Below are 27,812 nucleotides of genomic sequence, written 5' to 3'. Positions count from 1 at the left end.
GCCTGATGCTGAGGTCGATCCCCTCACCCAAATACTGAACACAGTACCCAATACACAGTTTTTCAACCCTTCCTCCCCTTCCTTCTTCCTCCCATTTCGGAATCCCCAATGTGATGTAGACAAATTGTTTACTTTTATGGTGGTAATTGACCTTGTTATATTGTTCAGCCTCAGCCCTTTAGAGGGGAGGAAACTAAAGCCCATGAGACATGCTTAAAGGTATTAAGTGAAGATATTTATTTTTTTAGTGTTGAAGTGATTAAACAGTGTAGACGTGAGTGAAATAAAAAGCGTAAATTCTCCATCTTCATTCCCTCTCCATAGAGCTGATTAGTATTTTTATTTCCAGACGTTAGAGCTTCTCCCAGAGAAGGCATCATTTTATACGCTCCGTTCTGCAGCTTGTTTTGTTTTGTTCACTATTTCGTGAACCGCTTTCCACATCAGCACATGCAGATGACTGAGAACAGATTCACCCGGAGAAAAGCCGTAGGCATGTTTTTCTCTACACTGAAGAGCCCTGCAGGTGGCTGTGGGCAACCTGTACAGTGGCTTCCAGTAAAGGAACCTAGTAATTAAGCAAAACGGGCATTCAGGCCATTCTTCTATTTCATCTTCCTGGCACTTTAGGGCTTGGGAAGGGCCTGGCCACCCCTGGCCCAGCCACTTTGTAGGAAGCACCGAGCGTGGAAAAAGGGCTGGGGTCAGCACGGGGGCCCTCGGCCGGGAAGAGAGATCGGCGGTCAGGACACGCGTCTCCCCGGGCAGAAATCTCGGGGTCCTTTCCTCCCTTCCCGGGTTCGGTGGCTGGTCTTGGCTCTTCGGCGAGTACCCCGCGGGCGGCTGCCGTCTCCCGGGAGTCCCGGGCAGCCTCGCCCGACTTCTTCTCCCACCCGCCCCTCCGTGTTCTCCGGGGCCCTGGCTTCCCCGGTATGGCGCATATTTTGGGAAATACCTGGCTCACGACCACTCATTTCGCTCCCGGAGGCCCAGTGGCCCCGAGGACACACACGAGGGGGTGACTTCCCTGAGGCTGTGTTCCCAGGGCCACCCTGGATTACAGCGGCCGCTGCTCCGCGTGACCCCGCAGGGAGCCAGTTTGCGCCCCGCCTCCCGGGGCTGCGGTAGCTTAGGGAGCGAGCCGGAGGCGCCGTCCTTTCCCCTTCGGAGCAGGCTTCCCGCCCGCCCGCACCCGGAATCCCGCACCCCGGAGCGGCCTCGCAGGACCGGCAGACCAGCCCCGCCGCGGTGACCTTTCCGACGCCCCCGCCCTATCCAGAGGCGGCCCGAAGTGTCGCCGGCCTCCTCCAGGCCCGGCCTCCCGGGCTCCCGCGCGATAACGACGCCCTGGGGCTCAAGAGCCGTTTTCCGGTGTTTCGCTTTCGGCCGGTGCGGAGGCGGAGGCCGCGGCGCTGCGAGGACCGGGCCGGGCGCAGCTACGGCCCCGGGGTTGCCTCCCTGGCCTCCGCGCAGGCGGGAAACCTCGTTCCAGGGACCCGAGGGCTCCGCAGTGGGCAGCGCGCCGGGTCCGCGCGGGGAAGGGGGCAGTGCGCGGCCGCCGCAGCCTCGCGCTCGCTCCGCGTCCCGCACTGGCCTGGAGCGCACCCCGCGGCCGCCTGCCCTAGCGATGGCGGGGCTCTGGCTGGGGCTGGAGGGGCAGAAGCTGCTGCTGTGGGGCGCGGCGAGCGTCGTGTCCCTGGCCGGCGCCAGCCTGGTCCTGAACCTGCTGCAGTGGGCGGCGAGCTACGCGCAGAAGTGGCGGCAGATGCGGCGCATCCCCACGGTGGCCCGCGCCTACCCGCTGCTGGGCCACGCGCTGCTGATGAAGCGGGACGGGCGAGGTAAGGGCCAGCGTCCCTCCGGGGTCCGCGCCGCGATCCGCACCGCGGTCCGCAGCCCTCCCCGCCATCCAATCGGCCGGGAACCCGCTGCTTCGGGCGTGGCCGCCGGAGGGGGAGCCTGTCGCCCTTCGTAAAATGCACCCCCAGTTCTACCCAGTGCCCCCCGTTCTACCCAGTGCCCCCAGTTCTACCCAGTGCCCCCCGTTCTACCCAGTGCCCCCCGTTCTACCCAGTGCCCCCCCAGTTCTACCCAGTGCCCCTGTTCTACCCAGTGCCCCCGTTCTACCCAGTGCCCCCCCAGTTCTACCCAGTGCCCCTGTTCTACCCAGTGCCCCCCGTTCTACCCAGTGCCCCCCCAGTTCTACCCACTGCCCCTGTTCTACCCGGTGCCCCCCGTTCTACCCAGTGCCCCTGTTCTACCCGGTGCCCCCCCGTTCTACCCGGTGCCCCCGTTCTACCCAATGCCCCCCGTTCTACCTAGTGCTCCCCCAGTTCTACCCAGTGCCCCCCAGTTCTACCCAGTGCCCCCCGTTCTACCCAGTGCCCCCCCAGTTCTACCCAGTGCCCCCGTTCTACCCAGTGCCCCCCCAGTTCTACCCAGTGCCCCCCCAGTTCTACCCAGTGCCCCTGGGCGCCCGCCGACACTGCGAGCGCCCCATCCCAGAGCCGGCATTTTCTCTGCGTGTAGCACAGGACGCGGTGTTTCCAAACCCGCGCCCTGGATCTCTTCTCCACTCACCGCCGCTCAGCTCCCGAAGCCCTGCCGCTCCTCCTGCCTGGGCTTGGGGAGCCTAAGAACAGAAGCTCCCAGGAAGCACACAGCGCTTTAAAACTGGCAAACACCTTCACGCTTAGAGCCGCCCCTCTCGCTCCCGCTTCGGAAAATAAAGAGACTAGGGTTCACTGGAGGCGTCCTCCCAGCATCGCAGGACTCGACCTACTTCAGCTCCCGCTTGGCCTTAATAGGTTAGCCCTTTAGAGGAGGTGGCGTAAAACAGCTGGGTAACTGGCGGCAGGGTCCTCAGGCAAACTTCTAAGGAGGGTTTCAAACGCCTTATTTGTTAAACTGAATTGCTTTTTTTAAAAATTAAAGTCATCTTTTATTATAAAAAGAGATTGACATTGTGTTGGTGGAGAAAAATCACTTTAAGTTAGAAAGCTCTCGAAAGTGCCTGGTATGCACAGCCCCGCATCCGGGAGGGTGAACTCGATCTCAGCACTTCACCTTCATCTGGGGGTAACTTGAGATACGCAGAACTGAGAAGGTTTGCCCAAAATGACGTATTTTAAAATGGGCCCGGACCAGAACCCAGTTCCCTCTGGGGTTGTTAGTAATAATTTTACAGGCTAAGCATTAACTCCAAAGCTTGAAAGACATTTTCTCATTTTCACTTCTGTTTTCTCTAATAAAAATAATGCTGTCGTTTCAACTTCACAAGAATAAGATGAGGCCATGTGGAAGAGTGTTTACTAAAATATTAAAAATATTTTGACAGAAAAAATCAAGCAAAGTCTTTGCCAACCAAATATCATGATGACTGAACAACACAGATATGAAAATCGCACTGGTAAAAATCATCTCAGTTAATTCTAAAAGCAGAACTAACCACCCCTTTTGTCCTAGGGCTTTACGGTATTAAAAAAAATAATTGTACAAAAATATAGATTTTACCCCATCCCGTACCCCTGGAAAGTAATATACTTAAGTCTCATCATATTCTTTTGGGGATTTCAATAATTAAAATCACTAGTGAATAAGACCTATTTCAAAGCAATCTGTGAACTGATTGGATGATTTGAAGTAATTTTCCTTGCAGTCACTTTCAGAGTGAAGACAATGACAAATACTGTCTTTTACAAAGGGACTTTTTATTCCACCAACAAATTCTGGATTTTGGCATCAGGAAAACCACTGTTCAATTTCCAGCTCTATAACCAAGTTGTTTGAGAAATTATGTAAAACTCTTTAACTTAGAGGGTTTTCTCCCCCTTTATTTGTATAAATGATTATATTACAGAGTTACTTTAAGGATTAAATTTATTGTATGCGGAGTTTCTAGATCCCTGTCTAGAACTTGGTTAAAACAAGCTCTTTGGTTGTCAATCAAGCATCTATTGAGATCCTGCCTGGTGCCCAGTGTTGACCTCAGCAAAGTTGGGGATATCAGAATATTCTAAGATATAGTCCTTGTTCCCGAGAATCCTGTCTTTCACACACAAGAGGTGTTGCCTTGGGCCGCGCTCGGTAGCTGACGCCTGTAATCCCAGCACTTTGGGAGGCTGAGGCGGGTGGATCACGAGGTCAAGACATCGAGACCATCCTGGTCAACATGGTGAAACTCCATCTATACTAAAAATACAAAAAATTAGCTGGACACGGTAGTGCGTGCCTGTAATCCCAGCTACTCAGGAGGCTGAGGCAGGAGAATTGCCTGAACCCAGGAGGCGGAGGTTGCGGTGAGCCAAGATCACGCCATTGCACTCCAGCCTGGGTAACAAGAGCGAAACTCCATCTCAAAAAAAAAAAAAAAAGAGGTGTTGCCTTTCGTTTGTGGCTGATGTCCAAATGCTGCCCTCGGCCATCTCACCTTGAAGACTGCAGTTGGCTCCCAGGTGGCCTCTAAACGCCAATCTCGCCTTTTCCAGTCTATTGCGACAATGTCTGCCTTCCCCAGCTGCTCCTAGCTGTTGGCCCTGCTGCCTTCGAACCACAGATTGAGACCTCCCTGTCCCCTCTGTCAGACCAGACCAGGGCAGGCAGTATATTAGCATGACGCAGGATGACTGACGCTGGGGATCTGACCCCGCTCCTTTCATAGCAATTTTGACAACTGCTTCATCTGAGAGACATTTGGAAGCAGCATAGTGTGATGATGAAGGGATGTGTTCTGGCGTCTTGGTACAAGCCAGGCTCCACTGTTTACTAGCTCTGTGATATTGGGCAGTTGTTAGAAAGAGTGCCCATTCTGGGACATCAAAACCTTATAATAATAATTATTCTATAACTGCTAACATGCATTATGTATGTTTATTTGCTGTGGCAAATACTATTTTGAAAAAAAACTTTAGACTTACAGGAAAGTTGCAATAATATTACAGAGAGTTCACACATACTCTCTACCTGGCTTCCTCTAACAGTGACACATTACAGAATTAGTATATTTATCAAAATGAGAAAGCAAACGTTTGTTCAATACTAGTCACAAAATTATCATCTTGATTGAATTTAAAATCTGATGTTTTTCTCCCAGAATTTTTTCAGCAGATAATTCAGTACACAGAAGAATACCGCCACATACCGCTGCTGAAGCTCTGGGTTGGGCCAGTACCAATGGTGGCCCTTTACAATGCAGAGAATGTGGAGGTGGGTATGTGCCAATATGGTCAGTATTGCACCGCGTATCTGACAGCATGAGAATCTCTTCAGAATCAATATAATGCGTCCTTATATTTCAGCCATTTCAGTGCAAAAGACATTCCATTAAGTATTTTAGGCTATACAGGTGCAATTTAATGCTTTCCAGATGTAGTCTGAATCCTGGGAGATTAACACCCTCCAGATAAAAGTGCACATTTGTTACCAGGTTCCAATGTTTGAAAGTCTGCAGAAGGATATAGTTTTTCAGAAACATAAATAAATTATTCCGCAAGGTGAGCACTTGTTATCCACCTGACACTATTTTAAGACTTCAAAAATATGTGACTAGTAAAGTATGTTTCCCTCAAGTTCCTCAGGGTCTCATATTATATCAATGATAACCTTATTCCAAATTTAAAAGAGAATGCAAATTTGATATTTATGGGATAAATATTACAAACCCATGCTGTTGAAATTAGTCCTCCGAAAAGCTGTAGTCCTTTTACTTCTTGGAAAGTCTGGGATAATCATCTCACGGTATGGTGAGAAAAGGATTTGGGGCAGGCAACAAGAATGGGATAAACAGAGCTTCTCTTTGGTTACCAAAATTAAAAACAGAATTCCTAGGAAGTAGTGCCAGCAGGATATGTTTTTCTAATTATGGTGAAAATGTTGGAGTTTCTCATGCTTCTCCAGAATCCTGGCTCAGAGAAGAGAGTGAGAAGGGCAGGCACAGGGTTCCAGCCACTGTTGGCCTAGTATTAACAGAAGTTGGTGTGGTGGATGCAGATGGTGGTCTGTCCAGGGTAGGGGACTTGAGCAAGAAGCCTGGTGAGCACCCTGTGCTCAGCCCCAGCCCCCATCCCTCCTCCCACTTCACACAGACCCTGGGTGATCTGATCACACTCACACTGTCCATTGCTGCCTCTATGCTGAGACACTCAAATAGACATCTCCAACTCAGGTCTTATCTTGGGTGTCTCACCTGCTTTCAGACCACAGCAACCTGAATGCTTCAAAGTCAACATCACTTGAAAATGCACCCATGATTTCCATCTCCCAAGATGTACTCACCCTCTAGATTCGCTCCTCCACCTTGCTTCCTCCCTCCACTCATTAAATAACTCCACTCGGCTCCTGGTTTATGGCAGGAACCGGAGAATCATCTTGGACATCTTGCTTTCCCTCAACTCCATTGAATCCCCAAGCCTGAACGCCAGTTTTATGTTCAAAACTCAAATTGAATGTCTTTGAGGCACACAACTGAAAATGAACCAGAGAGAAAGTCAATGTTGTGAAATGTCCTAAAAACTAACTATACTCTAGCCAGGTATTATTACCATTATAGGAAGGTCTTTTGATGTCTGGATGTCTCTAAAATATGTTTTTCTCTTCCAAGGTAATTTTGACTAGTTCAAAGCAAATTGACAAATCCTCTATGTACAAGTTTTTAGAACCATGGCTTGGCCTAGGACTTCTTACAAGGTATGTCAGCGTACCTTTGTGAAACTGTCTACGGAAATGGTTACTTCAGTGTGCAACTTATTATTTCAGAAATTGACACAGGGTAGCTTTTTCTGTAGCAGGACCATGCTCTCAGAAAGGAGAAGAGGCCAAGGGTCCAGGTGAACGGTTATCTCCAGCCGTGGTGTTCAACAGTGACGGTCACCAGTGTTCAGGAAGACTTAGGAGGTGGCAGGATGGAGGCCACAGTAAAGCAAAGGAGTGTGTGGAGGAGGGAAATCCTAAAAATCCATCAAAAAGATGGCTCCAGAGAAGTCTGGTGAGCTAGTATCCAGAACCAGGACTCCATCCTCTGAGAAAGGGCCCCGGAAGAGCAAGGCAGGAGCCTCAAGGGACTTTGGAGAACTGGAGCAGGGGAAAGATCAAGGTAGAACCATGGAGTGTGAGGATCATCCGAGGACTGAGGTATTGATAGGAGGAGAAAAAAATCATTATTAGAAACTCGGAGCATAGAAATTGAGAAAAGTTCTTACAGTTTTCACTTTTATGAATGCTATTTTAAACAATGTTATAGAACAATGTCCATAATATTCATATTTTGTAACTATAGATGAATATTTTATAGATATGAATATGTCTTTGTCATTCTACCAAAAGCATTTGAGGACCTGTAGATTAAGCGTTTCAGGAGAATTTTGTTGACTTGCTATATTTATGCTTTAATTGTTTTGGGAATGTAACTTTTCTCTTTCTCTCTATTTTTTTTTTTTTGTAACCACATATTTTGTTTCTAGTACTGGAAACAAATGGCGCTCCAGGAGAAAGATGTTAACACCCACTTTCCATTTCACCATTCTGGAAGGTTTCTTAGATATCATGAATGAACAAGCAAATATATTGGTTAAGAAACTTGAAAAACATGTTAACCAAGAAGCATTTAACTGCTTTTTTTACATCACTCTTTGTGCCTTAGATATCATCTGTGGTGAGTCTCATTGATTTGTTACTAAATTTATGGCATAAAGAGGAAATGACCCAAATGGGAAATCACACTCCATCGGGAAGGCAGACGGAGGAACTGGAAGGGCAGTGGGCCCTTCAGCACGGTTCTACTGCTGTGTTAGCCTTCTGAGGAGCAGCAGCCATGCCCAGGGATGTGAGTTGGGCGGGCACGGAGCAACTGCCCAGGAAGGCAAAGGGAAGGAAGAACAGGAACAGGGAGTAGAAGTGGACGGTACCAGAGAAGACGGTAAAGGGAGGAAGAAGAATCCTGGAATCTATAAGGACAAAGCGGGATGTAGGTCTTTAGTGTCTGCCACTCCAGAACAAACACGAGATAACTAACGTGTGTGAACTGAATGGTTGCTTCTCACTGTGTTTTATAGAAACAGCTATGGGGAAGAATATTGGTGCTCAGAGTAATGATGATTCCGAGTATGTCCGTGCCGTTTATAGGTAAATGGAGTCCTTTCAGTTATTTTAAAAATTATTATTGATTTGGGCTTTAGAAAATATTGCTGACAATTTCTGTCTGTGTTATCTCTTTTTGTGGTTTCAGAATTAAACATTAAACTAGAAGTTAACCTCGTCATGTAAGCATGTGTTTAAGCAGTAGAGGAAATGTTATGTAAATTATGGCATATTAGATCATGCAGTAATTTAGAAGCATTATTCTCTGACATTGAGATTACATTATATTGTACATAATGATGCTTACATTAGGATGCTGAGAAAAGAAAGATTAAAAAGTGTTCTGTACTATGATAATTGTTATAGTTAAAAATTATTTGACAGAATGTTAGCAGTGTTTATCATTGTCTTGTGTGTGTTTCTCATTCCTGTGCTTTCTTGTTGCTGTTATTCTTCTTTTCCATGTTTTCTGCACGGGGTAGGTATTGTTTTAATAATCAAAACAGTCCATTTTACTCTAAAACTGCTTTCAGTTCTTCACCTGTTAAGAGGCAGGGCAAGGACTTGGTTTGATGGAGTGCAGAGAAGTGCATTGAGCTGAGTCCATTTAAATCCACTGCTCATTTCGCTTCATTTTAACCAATGTTTATTAAGCATCTCTGATCGTCCAGTCACTGCACAGGGTACTGACTGGTTTTGTAGTTGTACAGGAAACATAACACAGGAGGCAGGCATCAGCCAAAGAAATTTGTGAATTGTAATAACTGCTCCGGAAGAAGAGATCAAGCTGATATCAGAGCAGAAAACAAGAATGTGTCCTACAGAGTGAGAGGCCAGAAAAGGTCTTTCTGAAGAACCGGCGTCTAAGCTGGTCCTGCAGGAGATCACATAGGGGTCTTTCTGCTCTACGGCTGGACGTGAGAGGGAGATGCTGGGACGGTCAAGTGACAGATGGCTACTTAGACAGCCCTTGCTTATAGAGGAGGGCAGCCAGCTGTCATCTGTCACTTCAGAGGAGTTGTCAAACCAATGATGGACCTTAAAAAGAGGCAGATTTCATATCAAACCCTGGTACAGAGGGCCTAGGCAGAGTGGGAAACTCTCCCTGGAGAAACAGAAGCAGAGCCCAGATGCCTACCTAGTAAGGAGGTTTTCTAATGGATTCTTCATTCCTCTAAAGAACCCATTATTTTCTGAGGCTTCATGGGATGCGTATAGCCCATGCCTTCACTGTTGAGCATAAAGCATGGAGCGCTTAGTAGCCTCTAAGACAATCATCATCATTCCCTCAATTGCCCTCATCAAGGCCAGGTACCTAAAGAAGTGTTCAAGAGATATGCATTTCTGATACAACAGCTGATGTATTTTTATTCCGTTTATAGGATGAGTGAGATGATATTTCACAGAATAAAGATGCCCTGGCTTTGGCTTGACCTCTGGTACCTTATGTTTAAAGAAAGATGGGAACACAAAAAGAGCCTTAAGATCCTACATACCTTTACCAATGATGTAAGTCCCTGACTTTTAAAAGTGTGGTAAAATATACATGACATAAAATTTTCCTTTATAACCATTGTAACTGTACAGTTTGGTGGTACTAAATGCATTCACAATGTTGTGCAACTATCCCACTATCCATTTCCAGAACTTTCGGCGAGTCCATGATTTTTATGTTTTTTTTAACAGACCTGGTGTAGGACTATGGAGCCTATGTCTCAGGAAATAAAAGTTGAATAATAATATTAATTAAGTACTCGCTAAGTCCCAAACACCATACCAAATGTTGGAAATGTAGTAATGAGTAAGACAATGTGAATATGGTCCCTACTTGAAAGGAAATTATTCTAGTAGGAGAGGTGATCTGTGATCTATCAGCACATAATTACAAAATGTGATGTGAGTTATGAACACTTAGAAACAAACAGGGTGCTTGGTAAAAGAATAAAGAAGCATGGATCTGTGTATGAGACTTTTCTGGAAAATGTCTGGATTCGGCAGTCATTTTCAAAGGCAAAGGGCATTGATAGCAGTATCTTAACTCAGAAAATGTTAAAATTAACTAGATATTAGTATTTTTAGTTCCAATTCTAAAATAACCGGGAGATAGCGATGTTGTTCTGACTGCATGATGTCAGTCCTTGTGTTGTTGATGTGTTTTGGAAAAGCAAGATTTAATTGAAAATATAAATCAAATTATAATTTCAGTGTATTGAAAAAATTGCCTATATAAATATGTTCTTTCCTTGCTGTACATTTTGATTAAAATCTATTGGAATTGCTTCCTTAAGAGATCAAATGATGAATAAATCAGTAGATGTTCCATGAATGCGATGTTGGCTGAGTGGGCCACAGTGGAGTGTGATCACCTGGTTGTAGGAGAATAGCTGGCAGGTTATATTTCGTAACCTTTTTCCTTAAATTTTGTGCATTAATATTTGATAGCAACAATTAAATGAATTCCAGACTGAATGGACAATATTCATTTAATAAACATTGAGAATTGCGTACTGAGGCCTGGGCACTTGGAATTCCACGAGAATTAAGGAAGACATGGTGTTTTGCCCTCAAAGGGCTTAGAATCTGCTCAAGGCACTTAGTAGCAGATTTGCTCAATTACCTGGTAGTAAAAGGAAGTTGAAATGTACAACCAAATTAAATGTATGGGCCTCAATTCTTTTATCCGTCCAAGAAATATCTAGTGAGTATTCTTAAAATGCCAAGCAGTGCTCTAGAGGTTGGAAATATATCAATGAACAAAGACACGCACTTGGCAGAGTTTGAGTTGGAAGAGAAAGACACTAAATAATAAGTACAACATCATATAATAAGCATAATATCGCATAATATAATAGCATAACATCATATAAGCATAATATCGCACAATATAATAAGTATAACATTATATGATAAGTATAATATCGTAAGTCTAATGAAAGTATCACATAATGTCAGGTGTCAAGGAAAATGGAGAAAAAGAAGGCAGCATTAGGAAGCATTGCAGTGCTAGGAACGAGGGTGGCAGGGATGAGGGAGGTGTCTCTGATCGTGTGACAGTGAGCAGAGATCGAGAAGAAGGGAGGGAGTCTGCCATGCAGGCCTCTGAGGAAAGCATTCGGGCAGCAGAAATCACAGGCGTAGAGGCTGAGGTGACTAATCTACTTGCTGCTTCTATTCCCCGATAACGTAATTAGGAGTCTGTAATTAGACTATTGTATAGTGACTGCATTCTCTCTACCACTTAAACGTTTTCTCATTAGCGCAATGAAATCTCTAGAGTAGTATCTAGTAGACTATGATTCTATTCTTGTGTTGGAAAGACTGCGAAAATAGCACTGGAAAATTAGGAATTTGCCTGAAATTAAATTTATTTTTAAAAGTTTCACCAAATAATGCCTGAAATATTAATAAGAGCCTTTACTGTATTTTCACAAGAGCCTATGTTGTCAAAATGTTGAAATAGAAAGGTTTAGAAAAAATAAATGGGCTGGGCGTGGTGGCTCAAGCCTGTAATCCCAGCTCTTTGGGAGGCCGAGGCGGGTGGATCCCGAGGTCAAGAGATCGAGACCATCCTGGTCAACATGGTGAAACCCCGTCTCTACTAATACAAAAAATTAGCTGGGCATGGTGGCGCGTGCCTGTAATCCCAGCTACTCAGGAGGCTGAGGCAGGAGAATTGCCTGAACCCAGGAGGCGGAAGTTGCGGTGAGCCGAGATCGCGCCATTGCACTCCAGCCTGGATATCAAGAGCGAAACTCCGTCTCAAAAAAAATAAAATAAAATAAAATAAATGAAATAAACTAGCATATTTTATAAGAAAAAGCGTTACTAGGCTGCATCCAAGTCCAAACTGACGCATGTGATCATCATTCAAATGATACAGGTCATCGCTGAACGGGCCAATGAAATAACGGCAGATGGCGAATGTAGAGGTGATGGTAGGAGCTCCGCCCACTCCAAAAACAAACGCAGGGCTTTTCTTGACTTGCTTTTAAGTGTGACTGATGATGAAGGGAATAGGCTAAGTCATGAAGATATTCGAGAAGAAGTTGACACCTTCATGTTTGAGGTATTGTATACTGATTGTTACGTTCAGATATCATTAAACACATTTAGTTATTTTTAGAATCTTTAGCATTATTTGTTAAAATTTAATAAATTTTAAAGTAGTTTAATATAACTAAGGAAGATTCATTATATTTTTATTAGAAATTAGAAAATTTAAGAAACTGGTTAAGTACCAGCTCAACTTTCTTCTTCAGAAAATGATTTTGCTGAGTGCTGAGCACAGCAGTAGACATATATATATATATATATATATATATATATATATATATATATATATATTTTTTTTTTTTTTTTTTTCTCAAGAAACCCTAAGATTTGTCAGAGTTTTCTCAAGCAGGAGAGCAGCCCGAGATTGCTCTCAGTTCTCCACATGGCTTCAGCTTCCTTCTAACCTCCCAGACCCGCAAGTCCACTTCCTCACCACCGCCTTTTTGAGGTTCTAGAAGACGAGCACTTAGCTACTGCCATGAGCCGCTCTACCTAAAGAGCAAAAGCCCTCCAACACAAATTTCAGCTGGCTCATGACCTCTAAAGAGGTCTCCGGTCTCAAATTTAAACATATATATGTGAAGTACTTTTTACAAAGATAGCCTAAATATTAAATACTACAAAGAGGGACTCTCTATGTGAATGGCAAAATAGATAAAGCATGGTTTTTAGAAGCCCATGTAGTAGTAGCCTCCTCATGGAGCAGAGTGAAAGGCACCTGAGTTGTTAATAGCTCTGCCACTGACGTGTTAGCTGCTCTGCGGGAGCCTCTGGCGGCAGTGCCAATGCTTGTGCACTCTCGTGTGAGGCTCCACAACGCAGTGGAAGAAAGCTGTGTGACGGGGCTTTGGATCTGAGTTCCAGTTCAAGCTCTGTGCTGATTAGCCAAATAAGATAGTTCTGATCATTCCAGAGCTCTGTCACAGCTTTCCTATGTGCAAAAAGGAGAGATGGACTGCGTTGGTGGTTTTAAACTTTTTAAAGCAGAACACTTCACTGAAAATAAGTCTTAAGCAGAAAATGGACATCTAAATTAGCTGAAAAGTAGAGAGGTTAAGAGTGTGGGCTTTAAGACCAAATCCCAGCTCTAACGCGCTGGAAGCATGACCTCAAGCACCTCACCTAGCTGTTCTGGGCCTGAATATTCTTATTCTAGTAGCACAAGCCTCATGGAATAGTTATGATGATTAGATTTGTAAAGGTGCTCTGAGAATCGTGATTGGCCCATAAGGAATATGCAGCAGATACCAGGTGTTATTATTTGATGTTGAAGTGGAGAGACCTTCTCACATCTTCACCTTGCCCACACACACGCACATATACTCCTGTACACACATACACAAACACACACATGCACACACCCACATACATATACATACACACCTACGCTCATGCACATACACATACATGCACAGACATGTGTATATACCCATATATGCTCATGAACATACACATGTATATACCCATATACACACGTGCACATACACACACATACACAAACACACGCACACACCTACATACACTCATGCATATACACACATACATGCACACACATACACAAACTCATGTATATCCACATTCACACACATGGGCATACATACACTGACACACAAATATACACAGACATAGACTCATGTACATACACATGCACACATGCATGCAGACACATGCATGCACACACCACCCCACACACATGCACACATTCGTGTACATTTATGCAGATAATCACACATACAAAAACATGTACACACCTATATACACACATGCACATATACACATATATGCACACATATACACATGCACGCACAAATGCACACAGCCATATACACTCATATATACATAAGCACAAATGCACACACAAACACGTGTACATATCCACATACAGCATGCATCTATGCACACCCGCCATACCTACATGTACACACATCCCATCCATCTCCTACCATGCCTTCTGCGGATGGCAGACAAAATAAAGTCGAAAGCTGAGTGGACTCCTCTTACGCCTTTGAATTAGGCTTCTGCTCATAAATTCAAGGAAAGCTATTAGAATTGTTTAGCCAGTGTACTTCCGTATGTACTTAGCAGACAAGCGAGCACGATGGGCCAGAGCTCAAAACTGGAGTTCCGAGTGGTTTCTGTAACTGCCAATGCTGGGAAATGCAATGAGGCGCCGGCCTCAGGGACCTGTAGGCTGTGTATTTTAAGAATTGCAGAATAAGCCCCAAGCAGTTCAATTCACTAGCAGTTTTATAAAACAAGTACTTTGGAGATTTCTGCACAGAGAATGAAATATAATTCCCTGTGCCACATAGGGAAAATGGAAAAGTGAGATCTTTTATAGAGGTGATCATTTTTTTCTCTTTTTGTCCTCAACGTTTCACTCAGAGAGGTAGATTACTGTGGTTGATTTTCCAGATGCATTTTTTTTTTCCTGAATAACTCACCACTTTTGCATGTGGGAATGTGCTAGGGAGCTGAAGAGGTAGCTAAGAGGCCAAGGCCTGAACTACCAAGTGGGTAGGGAAGAAGGTAGCCCGAGACGCTGCACTAGTGTGAGAGGTGGAGGTGGAGCCTCCTGAGTGTGCAGGGTGTGGGAGGATGGCATCAGCACCGCTGGCTTTGTCCTCAGGCGTGCTGGAGGCTCAGCTCCTGCCTCTGCCTCCCACTAAGCTGCTTAGCACAGGAGACGTTATTTTGCCACATCTTTGTCCTGAGTTTTTAATCTCTGAAATGTAAATAACAGTAATGAGTCTTCCATGGAGTTTCTGTGCAGATTAATTGAGTCAGTTTCTGCAAAGTACTTAGTATTTTGCCTACAACTCAGCAAGTATTAAATGAGGTTGTTGTTGACTTTCGAATGCAGAGGATGTGACTTAGAGCCACACCTGTACACCCTGGTACCTGCCATCCACAGGTAAGGCCCACCTTACAGATGGGGGAAGGCAGAAAAGTACAGACTTGCCGAGCAGGCTCTGGAACATCAGGCTTCGTTCCCATCACAGAGGCGCAGCTCACCTAGTGCCCGTGGAATGCCCCCTTTATTAACATACACAGGCACGTCCCACGAGTGTGCAACACTGAGCGACATGGAGCTGTCATCTCTAGGCATGAACCTCCACTTTTCAGGAATTGTTTGCTTGTTTATCACTGAGGTAAGGTCCTGCACAGAATTAATTTATTTTGTTCTTCAGTCACAGTGGAGCCGTCAAATCCAGAGACAATTCAAAAGCGGTTTCTGGTCACTCCTAATCATTGCAGGCTACCTCTGCTTTTTAAGCTATTATTTTCTCCATTTGTAGGGCCATGACACAACTGCAGCTGCAATAAACTGGTCCTTATACCTTTTGGGTTCTAACCCAGAAGTCCAGAAAAAAGTGGACAATGAGTTGGATGACGTGTTTGGTATGTTTGGCCCCTTCCCTGGTATATTGTGGTACTAAGTCCACTGCAGAGATGCCACTGTGTTTACAACAATGAGCAGGAACGCTTCCCTATGGGATCCTTGCCAGTACCATCCCGTTTGCAAGGCCTCCTCCGTTCACTCACAGGCCTCTGCCAGTCACCTGGCAAGTGACTGCACTGGGCTGGATGCTGGGGTGCACAGATGTGTGCTGCTGTTCTCGAGGTTAGATGCTGGGGTGCACAGATGTATGCTGCCATCCTCGAGGTTAGAGGCTGGGGTGCACAGATGCATGCTGCCATCCTCGAGGTTAGAGGCTGGGGTGCACAGATGCAAGCTGCCATCCTCGAGGTTAGAGGCTGGGGTGCACAGATGCATGCTGCCATCCTCGAGGTTAGAGGCTGGGGTGCACAGATGCATGCTGCCATCCTCGAGGTTAGAGGCTGGGGTGCACAGATGCAAGCTGCCATCCTCGAGGTTAGAGGCTGGGGTGCACAGATGCATGCTGCTATCCTCGAGGTTAGAGGCTGGGGTGCACAGATGCAAGCTGCCATCCTCAAGGTTAGAGGCTGGGGTGCACAGATGCATGCTGCTATCCTCGAGGTTAGAGGCTGGGGTGCACAGATGCAAGCTGCCATCCTCGAGGTTAGAGGCTGGGGTGCACAGATACATGCTGCTATCCTCGAGGTTAGATGTTTGGGTGCACAGATGCATGCTGCCATCCTTGAGGTTAGATGCTAGGGTGCACAGATGCAAGCCGCTGTCCCTGAGGTTAGATGTTGGGGTACACAGATGCGTGCTGCCGTCCTCGAGGTTAGAGCGTGGGGTGCACAGATGCGTGCTGCTATCCTCAAGGTTAGAGCGTGGGGTACACAGATGCTTGCTGCCGTCCTTGAGGTTAGAGCATGGGGTGCACAGATGCGTGCTGCTATCCTCGAGGTTAGATACTGGGGTGCACAGATGCGTGCTGACATTCTCGAGGTTAGATGCCGGGGTGCGCAGATGCATGCTGCCATCCTCGAGGTTAGAGCGTGGGGTGCACAGATGCATGCTGACATTCTCGAGGTTAGATGCCGGGGTGCACAGATGCGTGCTGCCATTCTCAAGGGTCTCACTGCTTCCCAGGAGAAACAGAAACATACATGAAGAGTCATGGGCTGTGCATTTGAGTGAAGAAGGTGCTATTTTGGAGAACGGAGTAGCTAGTCAAACTATTCAGAAAGGTACAGGAAAGCCGATTTAGAGAGGATTGCATCTGACCTCTATAAATAAAGGAGAGAAAAGATGGATTAAGCTACCAGGAGTGAAACTTCTGTTCTACAGCAAGCGACCCGGAGGAAGAGCGTCCTGGCTGGATGCCAGTAGGGAGGTCCAGGGTCCCAGGCTTGCTCCTTTGCTCCCTGCCAGCCCTGCCGTCTTGGCTTTTGTCTTCTTGATTGATGTTCCAAGTATCACCTTCATTTTCAAGGCAGGAAGGCAGGGAGGTGGGGGTGCTGGGTGTGTTGGTGTCCTGTGGCTCCGGTGACAAATTCACAGATGGGGAGATTCCCAGCAGCAAATGCCTGTTCCCTCACAGTTCTGGATACCTAAGTCAAAGATCAGTGTCACTGAGCCTACATCACCACGTGGGCAGGACTGTGCTCCTTCTGGAGAAAAAAATCCACCCTTCGTCGCTTCAGCCTTTCTTGGCTGACAGCCGCATCACTGACATCTCTGCCAGTTTCTGCATCACCTTCTCTTCTGTCTGGGTGTGTGTGTGCACGCACGTGCATGCATGTGTGGTGTGGTGTGTGTGTGTGTGTGCTTGTGTGTCTTTCTCTCACAAGTATACTTGTGGTGGCATTCAGAGCCCACCTGAATAATCGCCCCACTGTAAGATCTTTAATTTAAATCTGCCAAGAGTTCTTTACTTCCAAATAGGGTAACGTTTACAGATGGCAGGGTTTAGGACCTAATATTTGGGGGCCCATTATCAGTCTACCACAAAGAGACTTCCATCAATTTTATCCTTTTTAAAACTCACATGTTCCCCAATAACTGCAAGGTGAAAAGGAATAAAGTTGTGTTAGCCAAGCAACGAGGAGTGTCTGACGCGGTTTCATAGCAAGAGGTGGGGAAGGAAAACTAAAGGAATAAAGCTGGAGAGAGAAGGCTTTCCAGAAAGAGAAGCAGATGACCATGGGCACTGAAGTGGAAAGGTTTCTGGTTCGGAGGGCAATAGTGGAGAGCAAGAGACAGTGAAAACTCATCTCATTCACAGAGATGGGGACGGAAAACCGTTTTGTGTGCAGATTGTGCAGGGACCGGAATTTCATATTGAGAGGCAAGCTTTTATTTTGCAGAATGGACGCCATCGAAATCTTTCGGCAACATTTTTGTCATTTTATTTTTTTCACACGGATTTTAATTTTGCTTGGATTGCCTTGAGTGGGTAAATGTGGTCTTCTAAGAGCTCACAGGTTCTTTTGGAATAGGTTCCAATCTCTTGTATCCCTACGATGTTTAGCTGATGCCAGCTTCACGAATGCTCTGTGGTCCTGCAGAACTAGTGACACAATCATCGTTTCTAGAGTCTTTGTTCTGCGCGTCTCATGTTTTCTGCTAATTGCTCCTCACTTTTTCTTCCACTCCCAATCCTGGTTCTAAAATTTTTGAGCAACTAATCTTTGTGTACTGAGTTGCAAGTATTAATTCCTTATGTTATTTTCTTTTTACTGATGTAAATGTCACATAACATAAAATCCATCATTTTAAAGTGTACATTTCAGTGACATTTAGTACCTTCACCATATTGTATGATAGTCACGTCTACATAATTCCAGAACATTTTCAGCATCTCAAAAGGAAACTCAGTATCATTAACCAGTCACTCTTCATTCATCCTTCCCCTGGTGGCAGCCTCTAATGTACTTTCTGTCTCTATGGATTTACCTATTCCAAGTACTTCCTATTCATGGGTTTGTATAATATGTGAACTTTTGTGTCTGTTTATTTTACTTGGCACATTGTCTCATTTTATTTTCATTATACATAATGTTAGAAATTCTGCTTTAGCTGTGGGTATTTCCCATGCTGTGATCCACGTGTTCTTCTTTGATGGGTGTTTGATGGGTATTTAGCATCCCATGCCTTGGTCCACGTGTTCTTCTTTGATGGGTGTTTGATGGGTATTTAGCATCCCATGCCTTGGTCCACGTGTTCTTCTTTGATGGGTATTTGATGGGTATTTAGCATCCTGTGCCTTGATCCACGTGTTCTTCTTTGATGGGTATTTGATGGGTATTTAGTGTCCCATGCCTTGATGGGCATTTGATGGGTATTTAGCATCCTGTGCCTTGATCTATTTGTTCTTCTTTGATGGGTATTTGATGGGTATTTAGCATCCGGTGCCTTGGTCCACATGTTCTTCTTTGATGGGTATTTAGCATCCCATGCCTTGGTCCACATGTTCTTCTTTGATGGGTATTTAGCATCCTGTGCCTTGGTCCACGAGTTCTTCTTTGATGGGTATTTGATGAGTATTTAGCATCCCATGCCTTGGTCCATATGTTCTTCTTTGATGGGTATTTCATGGGTATTTAGCATCTCATGCCTTGGTCCACATGTTCTTCTTTGATGGGTATTTGATGGGTATTTAGCATCCCATGCCTTGGTCCACGTGTTCTTCTTTGATGGGTATTTGATGGGTATTTAGCATCTGGTGCCTTGGTCCACGTGTTCTTCTTTGATGGGTATTTAGCATCCCGTGCTGTGATCCACGTGTTCTCCTTTGATGGGTATTTGATGGGTGTTTAGCGTCCCATGCCTTGATCTATTTGTTCTTCTTTGATGGGTATTTGATGGATATTTAATGTCCCATGCTTTGATCTATGTGTTCTTCTTTGATGGGTATTTGATGGGTATATAGCATCCCATGCCTTGGTCCACGTGTTCTTTTTTGATGGGTGTTTGATGGATATTTAGCATCCCATGCCTTGGTCCACATGTTCTTCTTTGATGTCTGCACCCCAGGCCCACACCACAATTTCAGGTCATCTTATCTACTTGCTTTCATTAGGGAAGTCTGTCCGTCCTGCTACCGTAGAAGACCTGAAGAAACTTCGGTATCTGGAATGTGTTATTAAGGAGACCCTTCGCCTTTTTCCTTCTGTTCCCATATTTGCCCGTAGTCTTAGTGAAGATTGTGAAGTGGGTAAGTATGCTATACCTAAAGTAGAAGGGAGAGGGAAAATTTTTAATGTCTGTCCTGCTCCCGTCTCATGATGTATTGACTACTTCTTGACAGCAGGTTACAGGGTTCTGAAAGGCACGGAAGCCGTCATCATTCCATATGCATTGCACAGAGATCCAAGATACTTCCCCAATCCCGAGGAGTTCCAGCCCGAGCGGTTCTTCCCTGAGAATGCCCAAGGGCGCCATCCATACGCCTATGTGCCCTTCTCTGCTGGACCCAGGAACTGTATAGGTTTGTATGCATCTGAATTGTTTGACCTTTCAGACCCACATGATGATAGTAGGTTTCTCACAGAGATTCCTTTGAGATGTGATGTGACATTGCCTGTATGCAAAGCCTTAACAAAATAGCTGGTTTCTTTTTTCCCTCACTTACTGTGCTTTGTAATTTTAAAATATCATTGTCAAAAGGTATATTAGTATGTTAGCCTGTGTGGGCTTCCATAGCAAAATAACACAGGCTGGGTGGCTTAAACAGCAGAAATTTATTTCTCACAGTTCTGGGGGCTGGAAGTATGTGATCAAGGTGCTGGCAGGGCTGCTTCTCCTGAGGCCCGTCTCTGTGGCTGGGAGATGCCATCTTCTCCCCATGTCTTCACTCGGTCTTTTCTCTGTGTGGGGCTGTGTCCTGATATCTCCGGTCAGACTGCACTAGGGCCCACCCCAGTGACCTTATTCATACTTAATGACTTTTTAAAATGACCTGTCTCCAAATACAGTCATATTCTAAGGTATGAGGGGTTAGGACTTCAACATATGAATTTGGAGAGAGGCACAATTACCCATAACATAAAACATAATCAGTTTCATGGCGGAGTTCTGAAATGCTGTTGATTTTTTAATTACAGTAGAATATAATTTATTGTGGTAAAAACTTCATGTGATTACTTATGGCTAACATAATTTTTGTGTTTATTGCTTTTAAGAATTTCATTTTGCAAATCAAAACAGAAAATGCTTGCCATATGGCCACCTGAAGTATTTAAGCAAAATGAATGCACGTTGTCGCCCTGCATTTTAAACCATTTTGGTTTTAGCATCTCTAGCATTTTATTTATGTAAATGCAGACATTAGTAAAATGAGGTCAGATTGAAATGGGTGAATCTGAAGCTTTTTTGGTGACTCCATAGTAGATTAAAGACACTAAGACATAATCTAGAGTAGTGAGTCTCAAGCTTGAATGAGCTCAGGATTTATTTGGATCAGTTGGAGTACAAATTCCCTGCCCCTCCCCAGCTATTGAGATGTGCAAGGTGGGAGCAGGGAGGGACACTCACGAATCTTCATTTTTAGCAAGTGTCCCAAGTCATTCTGATTCTCCTTCTGCCTACTGTGAAAATACAAAATGGCTTGCTTCCTATGATAGAACCCCGTGTTTCTCACATTTGGGATAAGTCTCTAACTAAAGTGATGATATTTACATTAATTTGAAGGTCAAAAGTTTGCTATGATGGAAGAAAAGACCATTCTTTCATGCATCCTGAGGCACTTTTGGATAGAATCCAACCAGAAAAGAGAAGAACTTGGTCTAGAAGGACAGTTGATTCTTCGTCCAAGTAATGGCATCTGGATAAAGCTGAAGAGAAGAAATGCAGACGAACCCTAACTATGTCATTGGGTTGTGCCTTTATCATGACAAAGGTCTTTCTTTTAAGAGATCCTTGGCATTTACAATTTATACATCATGTGTTCAATATGCTTGAATCCCCTAGACCTAATTTTTCCTTGTCCCCAGTGATCTTGACATCAAGTCTAACAAAGAATTTTGAGTTTTGTATTTTCCTTTTTTTGAGACTGAGGCTTGCTCTGTCGCCCAGGCTGGAGTGCAGTGGCGCGATCTTGGCTCACTGCAACCGCTGTCTCCCTGGTTCAAGCGATTCTCCTGCTTCAGCCTCCCAAGTAGTGGGATTACAGGTGCCCACCAGCATACCCAACTAATTCTTTTTGTATTTTTAGTAGAAACAGGGTTTCACCATGTTGGCCAGACTGGTCTCAAACTCCTGACCTCAGGTGATCCACCCGCCTCAGCCTCCCAAAATTCTGGGATTACAGGCATGAGGCACCATGCCCAGAATACCTTTAGAATTTTTTAAAGGTATTCAGGTTGACTCGGGAACACACACACATGCATGCACACACACAATATAATTTGAAAAGAGTGAGTAATTAAGTATTCTGACTTAGGCTTTTAGGTTTAAAAATTATATTAGTGGCATCAGTTATGACAAGAATAATTATAGTACTTCTCAGATTTTATAACAGAGCAGATTATTTGCAGGTTGATTCATAGGTTCTATACAGTTTCTCATTTGATTGTGCACGTATAGTCTTTGATTCCTCATAGAAGCACAATCACCTTTATAGATCATATTATTGGAAGAGATTCATCTTCAGAATCTCCAATTTTTCAGTGCCTCACAGGGTTAATCATGCCTTTTGGAGTTATAAGGGCCTTAGAACTTATCTAGTTATGCTCCTTTATATTATGGTAAGGGGATGGAATTAATAAGAAAGTAAGTTTCTGCCCAAAGTCATGTTGCCAGTTGGTGACAGAGCCAGAAATACATAGAGGTCTATACTCTAAATCTCCCCACTTGCATACCGATATGCCTGCTACAATATGCTGTAGCTTTGTGGAACTCAGGGTGATGATCAGAGGTGTCATTAGAACATGGGTCTTCTGCTTCTGCTTTAGGTATTGTTCTGGGATTCTTCCTTCTTTAAAGGAAAAAGGAAGCCATTCATCTATATTTAGTAACCCAGTAATATCTCACTTAGTTTAGAGTTAGACCTTTAGTTAATTCAACCCTACAGATCAAATACTTATGAAGCTGATAACTGACACATATTCCCTGAATTTTAATTTCATAGACAATACATCTACCCACTCCATGATTTCTTAAAACTTCATTTAATAATTTAAACAAGATTGGTTTTGTTTTGTTTTCAATTTTTATTCATTCTTCGTAGAATCACAGTTACCTTTATATATCACATATTATTGGCAGAGATTCCTCAGTAATCTCTGGTCTCTGTGTCTCACAGGTTTGATCAATGGCTTTGGAACCAGAAGGACCTTAGAACTTACATGATTATGCTCCCAATGGGCAATAGCAGATAGAATTGTGCAATCAAGAAGGGGGGATATGTATTTTTCAGTGGGTAGCAAAGGAAGAAGTTACAGAACCAAAGCCATTTGGTAAGCCCTCAGCCCGGGCCATTTAGGGCAGGGGAAGCCTCAGCCACTGCAGCCCTTAACCATCCCAGAGAGCCACAGTGCGTACACCCCAGGTCCTAAACTGACAAGAAAAGTCAAGGAAGGAGGGGATACAATTGGAAATATTCTCATCAAATGGTTGATCTCATTATCTAAAAATGGGTGTATTAGAAAATTTCCTTCCAAGATGATTTCGGATAATAAAAGTTGTATTCATTTAAATTGGTATTATCTCTCAATTTTATGCACTTACCTTTCTCTTTTTCTTTTTTTTTTAAAGATGGGGTTTCACCATGATGGCCAGGCTGGTCTTGAACTCTTGACCTCAGGTGATCCACCCACTTCAGCCTCCCAAAGTGCTAGGATTACAGGTGTGAACCACCACGCCCGGCCTACCTTTATCTCTTACATTTTGTTTTTAGTGACCCTAAGTAACACATGACATTAAAGTGAAACCTTGCTTAATGTTACCTTTTGGCCTGAGAACCTCATTCAGCTCCAGAATTATTGTTACTCTTATTTTAATCAGTAAGTCATTTAAGCTGTGACAGTAGGAACTGACAAATTATTTCATGTGCTGCAGTATTGAAATGTGGATGTTGCCTTGTTTTATAAGGGGATCAAGTATCTGTCTATCTGCCCATTACCTGTCTGTTTTCTGTTTGAAAGACATGTCTCAAGAAAAATACATTATATTTTGGATGCAGGTGCTGCATTTTATTCTAAGAAATGATATCAATTCAAAACATAGAAAACTGTTAAAAGATAAACCAGTGGGTGGCTGATTCCTAATGGGTAATAAAAGAAATAGCACTGTGGAGTTGATGTCATCAGTGACTCTTGGATTTTCGAACAAAAGGTTCCTGTACTGTTGTCATACACTGATTGTGAATTTCTCTGACTGAAAAATCAACTAGAAGAAGTAGAATCACCAGAACATTTTGCTCGGCTGAAGGCACAAAGTAAGCTCAGTTACTGGGAATCGGCGAAAACCACAGGCGTCACTGGACCCAGGGATTTAGAGTCCAGGAACCTCTCCAGGTGATGGACTGTTGACTGGGGCCCTGTGCATTGTCACAGACAGCTGGGGAATGTCAGTTTCTGGACCAAATAACCCAATAAGAGATGGCGGTCATAAAAAGATCCATTTTTATCTGGAATGTGTCTAGAAGATCAAAACATTTTTCCTTTCAGCATCTAATCCCTGAGTGATACATTAAAAAAATTTGTCTGCCTAGGCACCCTCTTTTTCTAGGAGCAGCACTCTTATTTTTGAAATTGTCCTACAATAAATTACCCTCTTCTGTTCTCCCCATCTTTTTCCTTCCCCAGTATACACACACTGTAAATATGTGGCTTCAATTGGAGCTGCCATGTTCTTAGGCAATCCCACTTTCTCAACCTTAAAAGAGGTTAAATTTGAGTTCTCCCCATGAGTTTTCGCAGCTGCAATTGAAGAACAGATACAGTTCATCTCTTGTGGTAGAAACTCCAAGATCAATCAGCAGTAGAACCTCTGGAGCAGCTGCTGGGTGATGAGTAGAGAAGCAGATAGAAGAAATGGACAGAGTCCTGAAGGAGTCGGAGTCCCACATGCCAGGTGATGCTGAGGCTCACTGCATGTCTGCCCTGCCCACTGTTCCATGGGTCCACCCTCCTTGGGAACCCAAGAGCCAGTATATTGCCCTTTGCTCACATGGATTGTCTTTCATTTATGACCAAAAGTGACTTAGTGTGTGTCAGGCCGGCTGCAGGATGAAGAAAGGGCCCTCGTTCTCTGGATATGATCTTAGGTCTTCACTCTATTTTCTTTGTGCTGCTCAATAATTCTCTAGATTGGATTAACAGCACATATGCTCACCAGTCATTTAAATGCAATACCATTTAAGAAAATGCAGTTTTCTCTTTTCTAGATAGTAGGAAAGCTAAAGTTACATGCATCGTTTTAGAATGCAGCTAGGCTTAACCTAACACAGCAGTCTAGTTTTTTGGTTCTGCCTTGATGACTCTCCAGACTAATTAGTCATTTTTCTCCTTCTCTAATTAAACCAGGTTCATTTTCCTGCTGGCTAGCTGTGTGCCAGATTTCAGGGGTACATCTCTCATCTCTAATTACTAAAATGAACTGGTTGGATTCTTTCCTCAGTTTCTTGTCCGGAAGTTCACCAAATGGTTATTTCCTCGGGCCAAATTCAATTTTGGAATCAACTCCAGCCTTTAGCTGTTTATCAGGTTCTCTTTATCCCAGTAGATAAATTTTTGGCATGTTCTTTCTCCTTCCATGATTCTCTCTCCTCTTTACCCATCATTTTCTTTCTTTTGGGGTTTGCGTTTATTGATCTCTGCCTTTCCTGATACTATTCAATTTTTTTTCACAGAAATAAAGCCTATACTAAAATGAAACGCAGATTCCTATATAAAAACTTGTAATAACGTTTTTCCTTCAATAAGGCTCATGCAAACAGTATAGATCTTATCAGGAAGAAAAATTATCACATTATTTAGACATGCCTGTCTTATGTTTTAGATGTTTTCAGTTTACTTTTAGTAAACTGAAACTGCCATATATAGTTTTAAAATATGTGTTTTAGCTGAATAGCAAAAAAAAAAAAAATGTAGACACAGAAGTGTCTATTGGGCACTCCTAGGAAGGAGAGTAACCTTTTTTCTTTTTTCTTTCTTTCCTTCTTTCCTTTCTTTTTCTTTCCATATTCTACCTTTAAGCTTTGCCTCCTTGCTTGCTCAAATGAAGCCCAAGTTTTAAGTTTTATGCTTATGGAAATACCGTAAATTAAGACATTTATTTTATTTTTGAGACAGGGTCTCACTCTGTCACCCAGGCTGGAGTGCAGTGGTGCTATTATGGCTCACAGCAACCTCCACCTCCTGGGCTCAAGGGATGCTCCCACCTCAGTCTCCTGAGTAGCTAGAACTACAGGTGCACACCACCACGCCTGGCTAATTTTTGTGGTTTTTTTGTAGAGATGGGGTTTGCCATGTTTCCCAGGCTAAATTAAGACATTTAAATCACTCAGGCACAACTCATTTTATCATATTGCCACATCTTCCTAGGAGTGGGATTGTGCTTCAGTCTATTCGGCTGTCCGTGCCTTAATTGTGACTACCATCAGTAATGCTTGATGTTGTTGCCAGTGCGGGGTGGTTGTTTCCAAAAGCAATGCTGTTTTGGAAAGGCAAAGACTGCAGTGTGTCATATGATACAATTGGACGGAACCTGAAGAGGACATCTGCTCCCACCAAAGGGCATCCAGCAGAACAAGGACCAATCAGAATTCATCCAACAATCATTTTCAGTGTCATCTAAAACCAGCAGTTAATAGTTTACATGTGTGATTGCGACTCACGTGAGAATGAGATGGTCTACAACTGTGGGTAAAGGAAACTTCGTGTTCTCAATCTCTTGTTTTTAAAAAATATTTCATTCCTTATTCTTGTGCTTATTTATCATTTTGCTCTTTCATTCATAAACATCTGCCAAGTACTACTTAGGGAACTAGGGAAAGACAGCAAACAAGCCCCAGTCCTACCAGCAAGGTGTTATAGACAGAGGGAATCAGAAAAACGACAGAAGGAATCAGATAAACAACAGAAAAATGGTCAAGGAGATAACAGAATGGCTGGGAATGAGAAGCACTATGCAGAAAGACAAAGAATAGTAAGGAGACAGGAGGTGGAAGAGATGGAAGGTCCCTTTCAGATGAGATGCTTGCTGGAGGATGGCATCCGGAAAAGATGATGTTTGAGCAGTGGTCTGATTGAAGTGAGTCATGTGGGGATCTAGGACAAGGGGAGGTGGAGAGGCCTCATCCTGGAAAGTGTCTCAGCGGAGGCTCTGGAGAAAAGTACTCTTTGAAGCACGTGCAATTTGTTGGAATATTCAGTGCTTTGGGATTGTGGAAGTGAAGTCGCCATGTTCTTTTTGGCTTTTGTCCCCATGGCCCATCTCAAAGCCAGCACTGGAGCACTTCCCTGCTGCCAGTCCCTCTCATGCTCTGAATCTCTCTGACTTCTCCTCCTGCTGACAGCAGAGGAGAACTCTGCTGCTAATGGGCTCCTAGGATGGGATTCAGCCCACCCTGATCGTCTCCATTTTGATTAGTACAAAGTCAACTGTTTAGTAATCTCAACCCCATCTGCAGAATTGCGTTTCTCATGTAACATAATCATGGGCAGATGTGATACCTCATTTTGTTCACCGTCCCCAGGATTTGAGTGGGAGATTTGGGAGAACATTTTAGAACTCTACCTACCACACCTCTTTTCAATTTAATTCTGATTTGGTTCACCTGGATCTACAGAGGTTTTTAAGTATTTTTTTTTTTTTTTTTAATTTTTTTAGACAGAGTTTCACTCTTGTCGCCCACGCTGGAATGCAATGGCATGATCCTGGCTCACCACAACCTCCGCTTCCCAAGTTCAAGCGCTTCTCCTGTCTCAGCCTCCTGAGTAGCTGGGATTTCAGGTGCACGCCACCATGCCCAGCTAATTTTGTATTTTTAGTAGAGAAGGGGTTTCTCCGTGTTGGTCAAGCTGGTCTTGAACTCCCAACCTCAGGTTATCCACCTGCCTCAGCCTCCCAAAGTGCTGGGATTACAGGCGTGAGCCACCATGCCCAGCTGGTTTTTTAGTTTTATTGTATTACTAGAATGTAACGTGTTTCACTGTGAGAAAACTTCAAACTAAACACGGAAGCACATTTAAATAGGTTAAAAGTCTGTAATCTCACCTTTTAGGGAAACAAACCCTGAGGGTTCCTGCTGTGATTTGAAGGCAGGGCACTTTTGTCCCTCTTGTCTTCTTTTCTGCTGAGCCTG

At 44.1% G+C, this 27,812-nt stretch overlaps 1 protein-coding gene across 3 annotated transcripts; it reads left to right on the top strand.

Annotated features, from left to right (window-relative positions):
• The first annotated feature begins 1,627 nt into the window (after nt 1-1,627).
• Nucleotides 1,628-23,797, top strand: CYP4V2 (cytochrome P450 family 4 subfamily V member 2). 3 transcript variants are annotated; one of them, XM_064369590.1, is made up of 11 exons: nt 1,628-1,841; nt 5,093-5,205; nt 6,599-6,684; nt 7,458-7,648; nt 8,049-8,118; nt 9,456-9,582; nt 11,954-12,139; nt 15,426-15,528; nt 19,584-19,718; nt 19,812-19,991; nt 21,194-23,797. In XM_064369590.1, exons 1-11 carry the CDS (start codon nt 1,628-1,630, stop codon nt 21,364-21,366), a joined length of 1,578 nt encoding a protein of 525 aa, XP_064225660.1. In that variant the 3' UTR covers nt 21,367-23,797. The 3 variants fall into 3 exon arrangements, with proteins under 3 accessions (XP_064225660.1, XP_064225665.1, XP_064225667.1); XM_064369595.1 differs by having other exon boundaries at nt 1,755-1,841; nt 19,815-19,991; XM_064369597.1 differs by lacking the exon at nt 1,628-1,841 and adding an exon at nt 2,835-3,409.
• The last annotated feature ends 4,015 nt before the right edge of the window (nt 23,798-27,812 follow it).

This window comes from Aotus nancymaae, unplaced genomic scaffold (assembly GCF_030222135.1).
Source record: "Aotus nancymaae isolate 86718 unplaced genomic scaffold, 86718_ANA_hifiasm-v0.15.2.pri h1tg000006l, whole genome shotgun sequence".
In the NCBI taxonomy this organism is placed as follows: Eukaryota; Metazoa; Chordata; class Mammalia; order Primates; family Aotidae; genus Aotus; species Aotus nancymaae.
The sequence above is the reverse complement of the archived record's forward strand: the minus strand, read 5'-3'. Positions and strand labels throughout refer to the sequence as shown.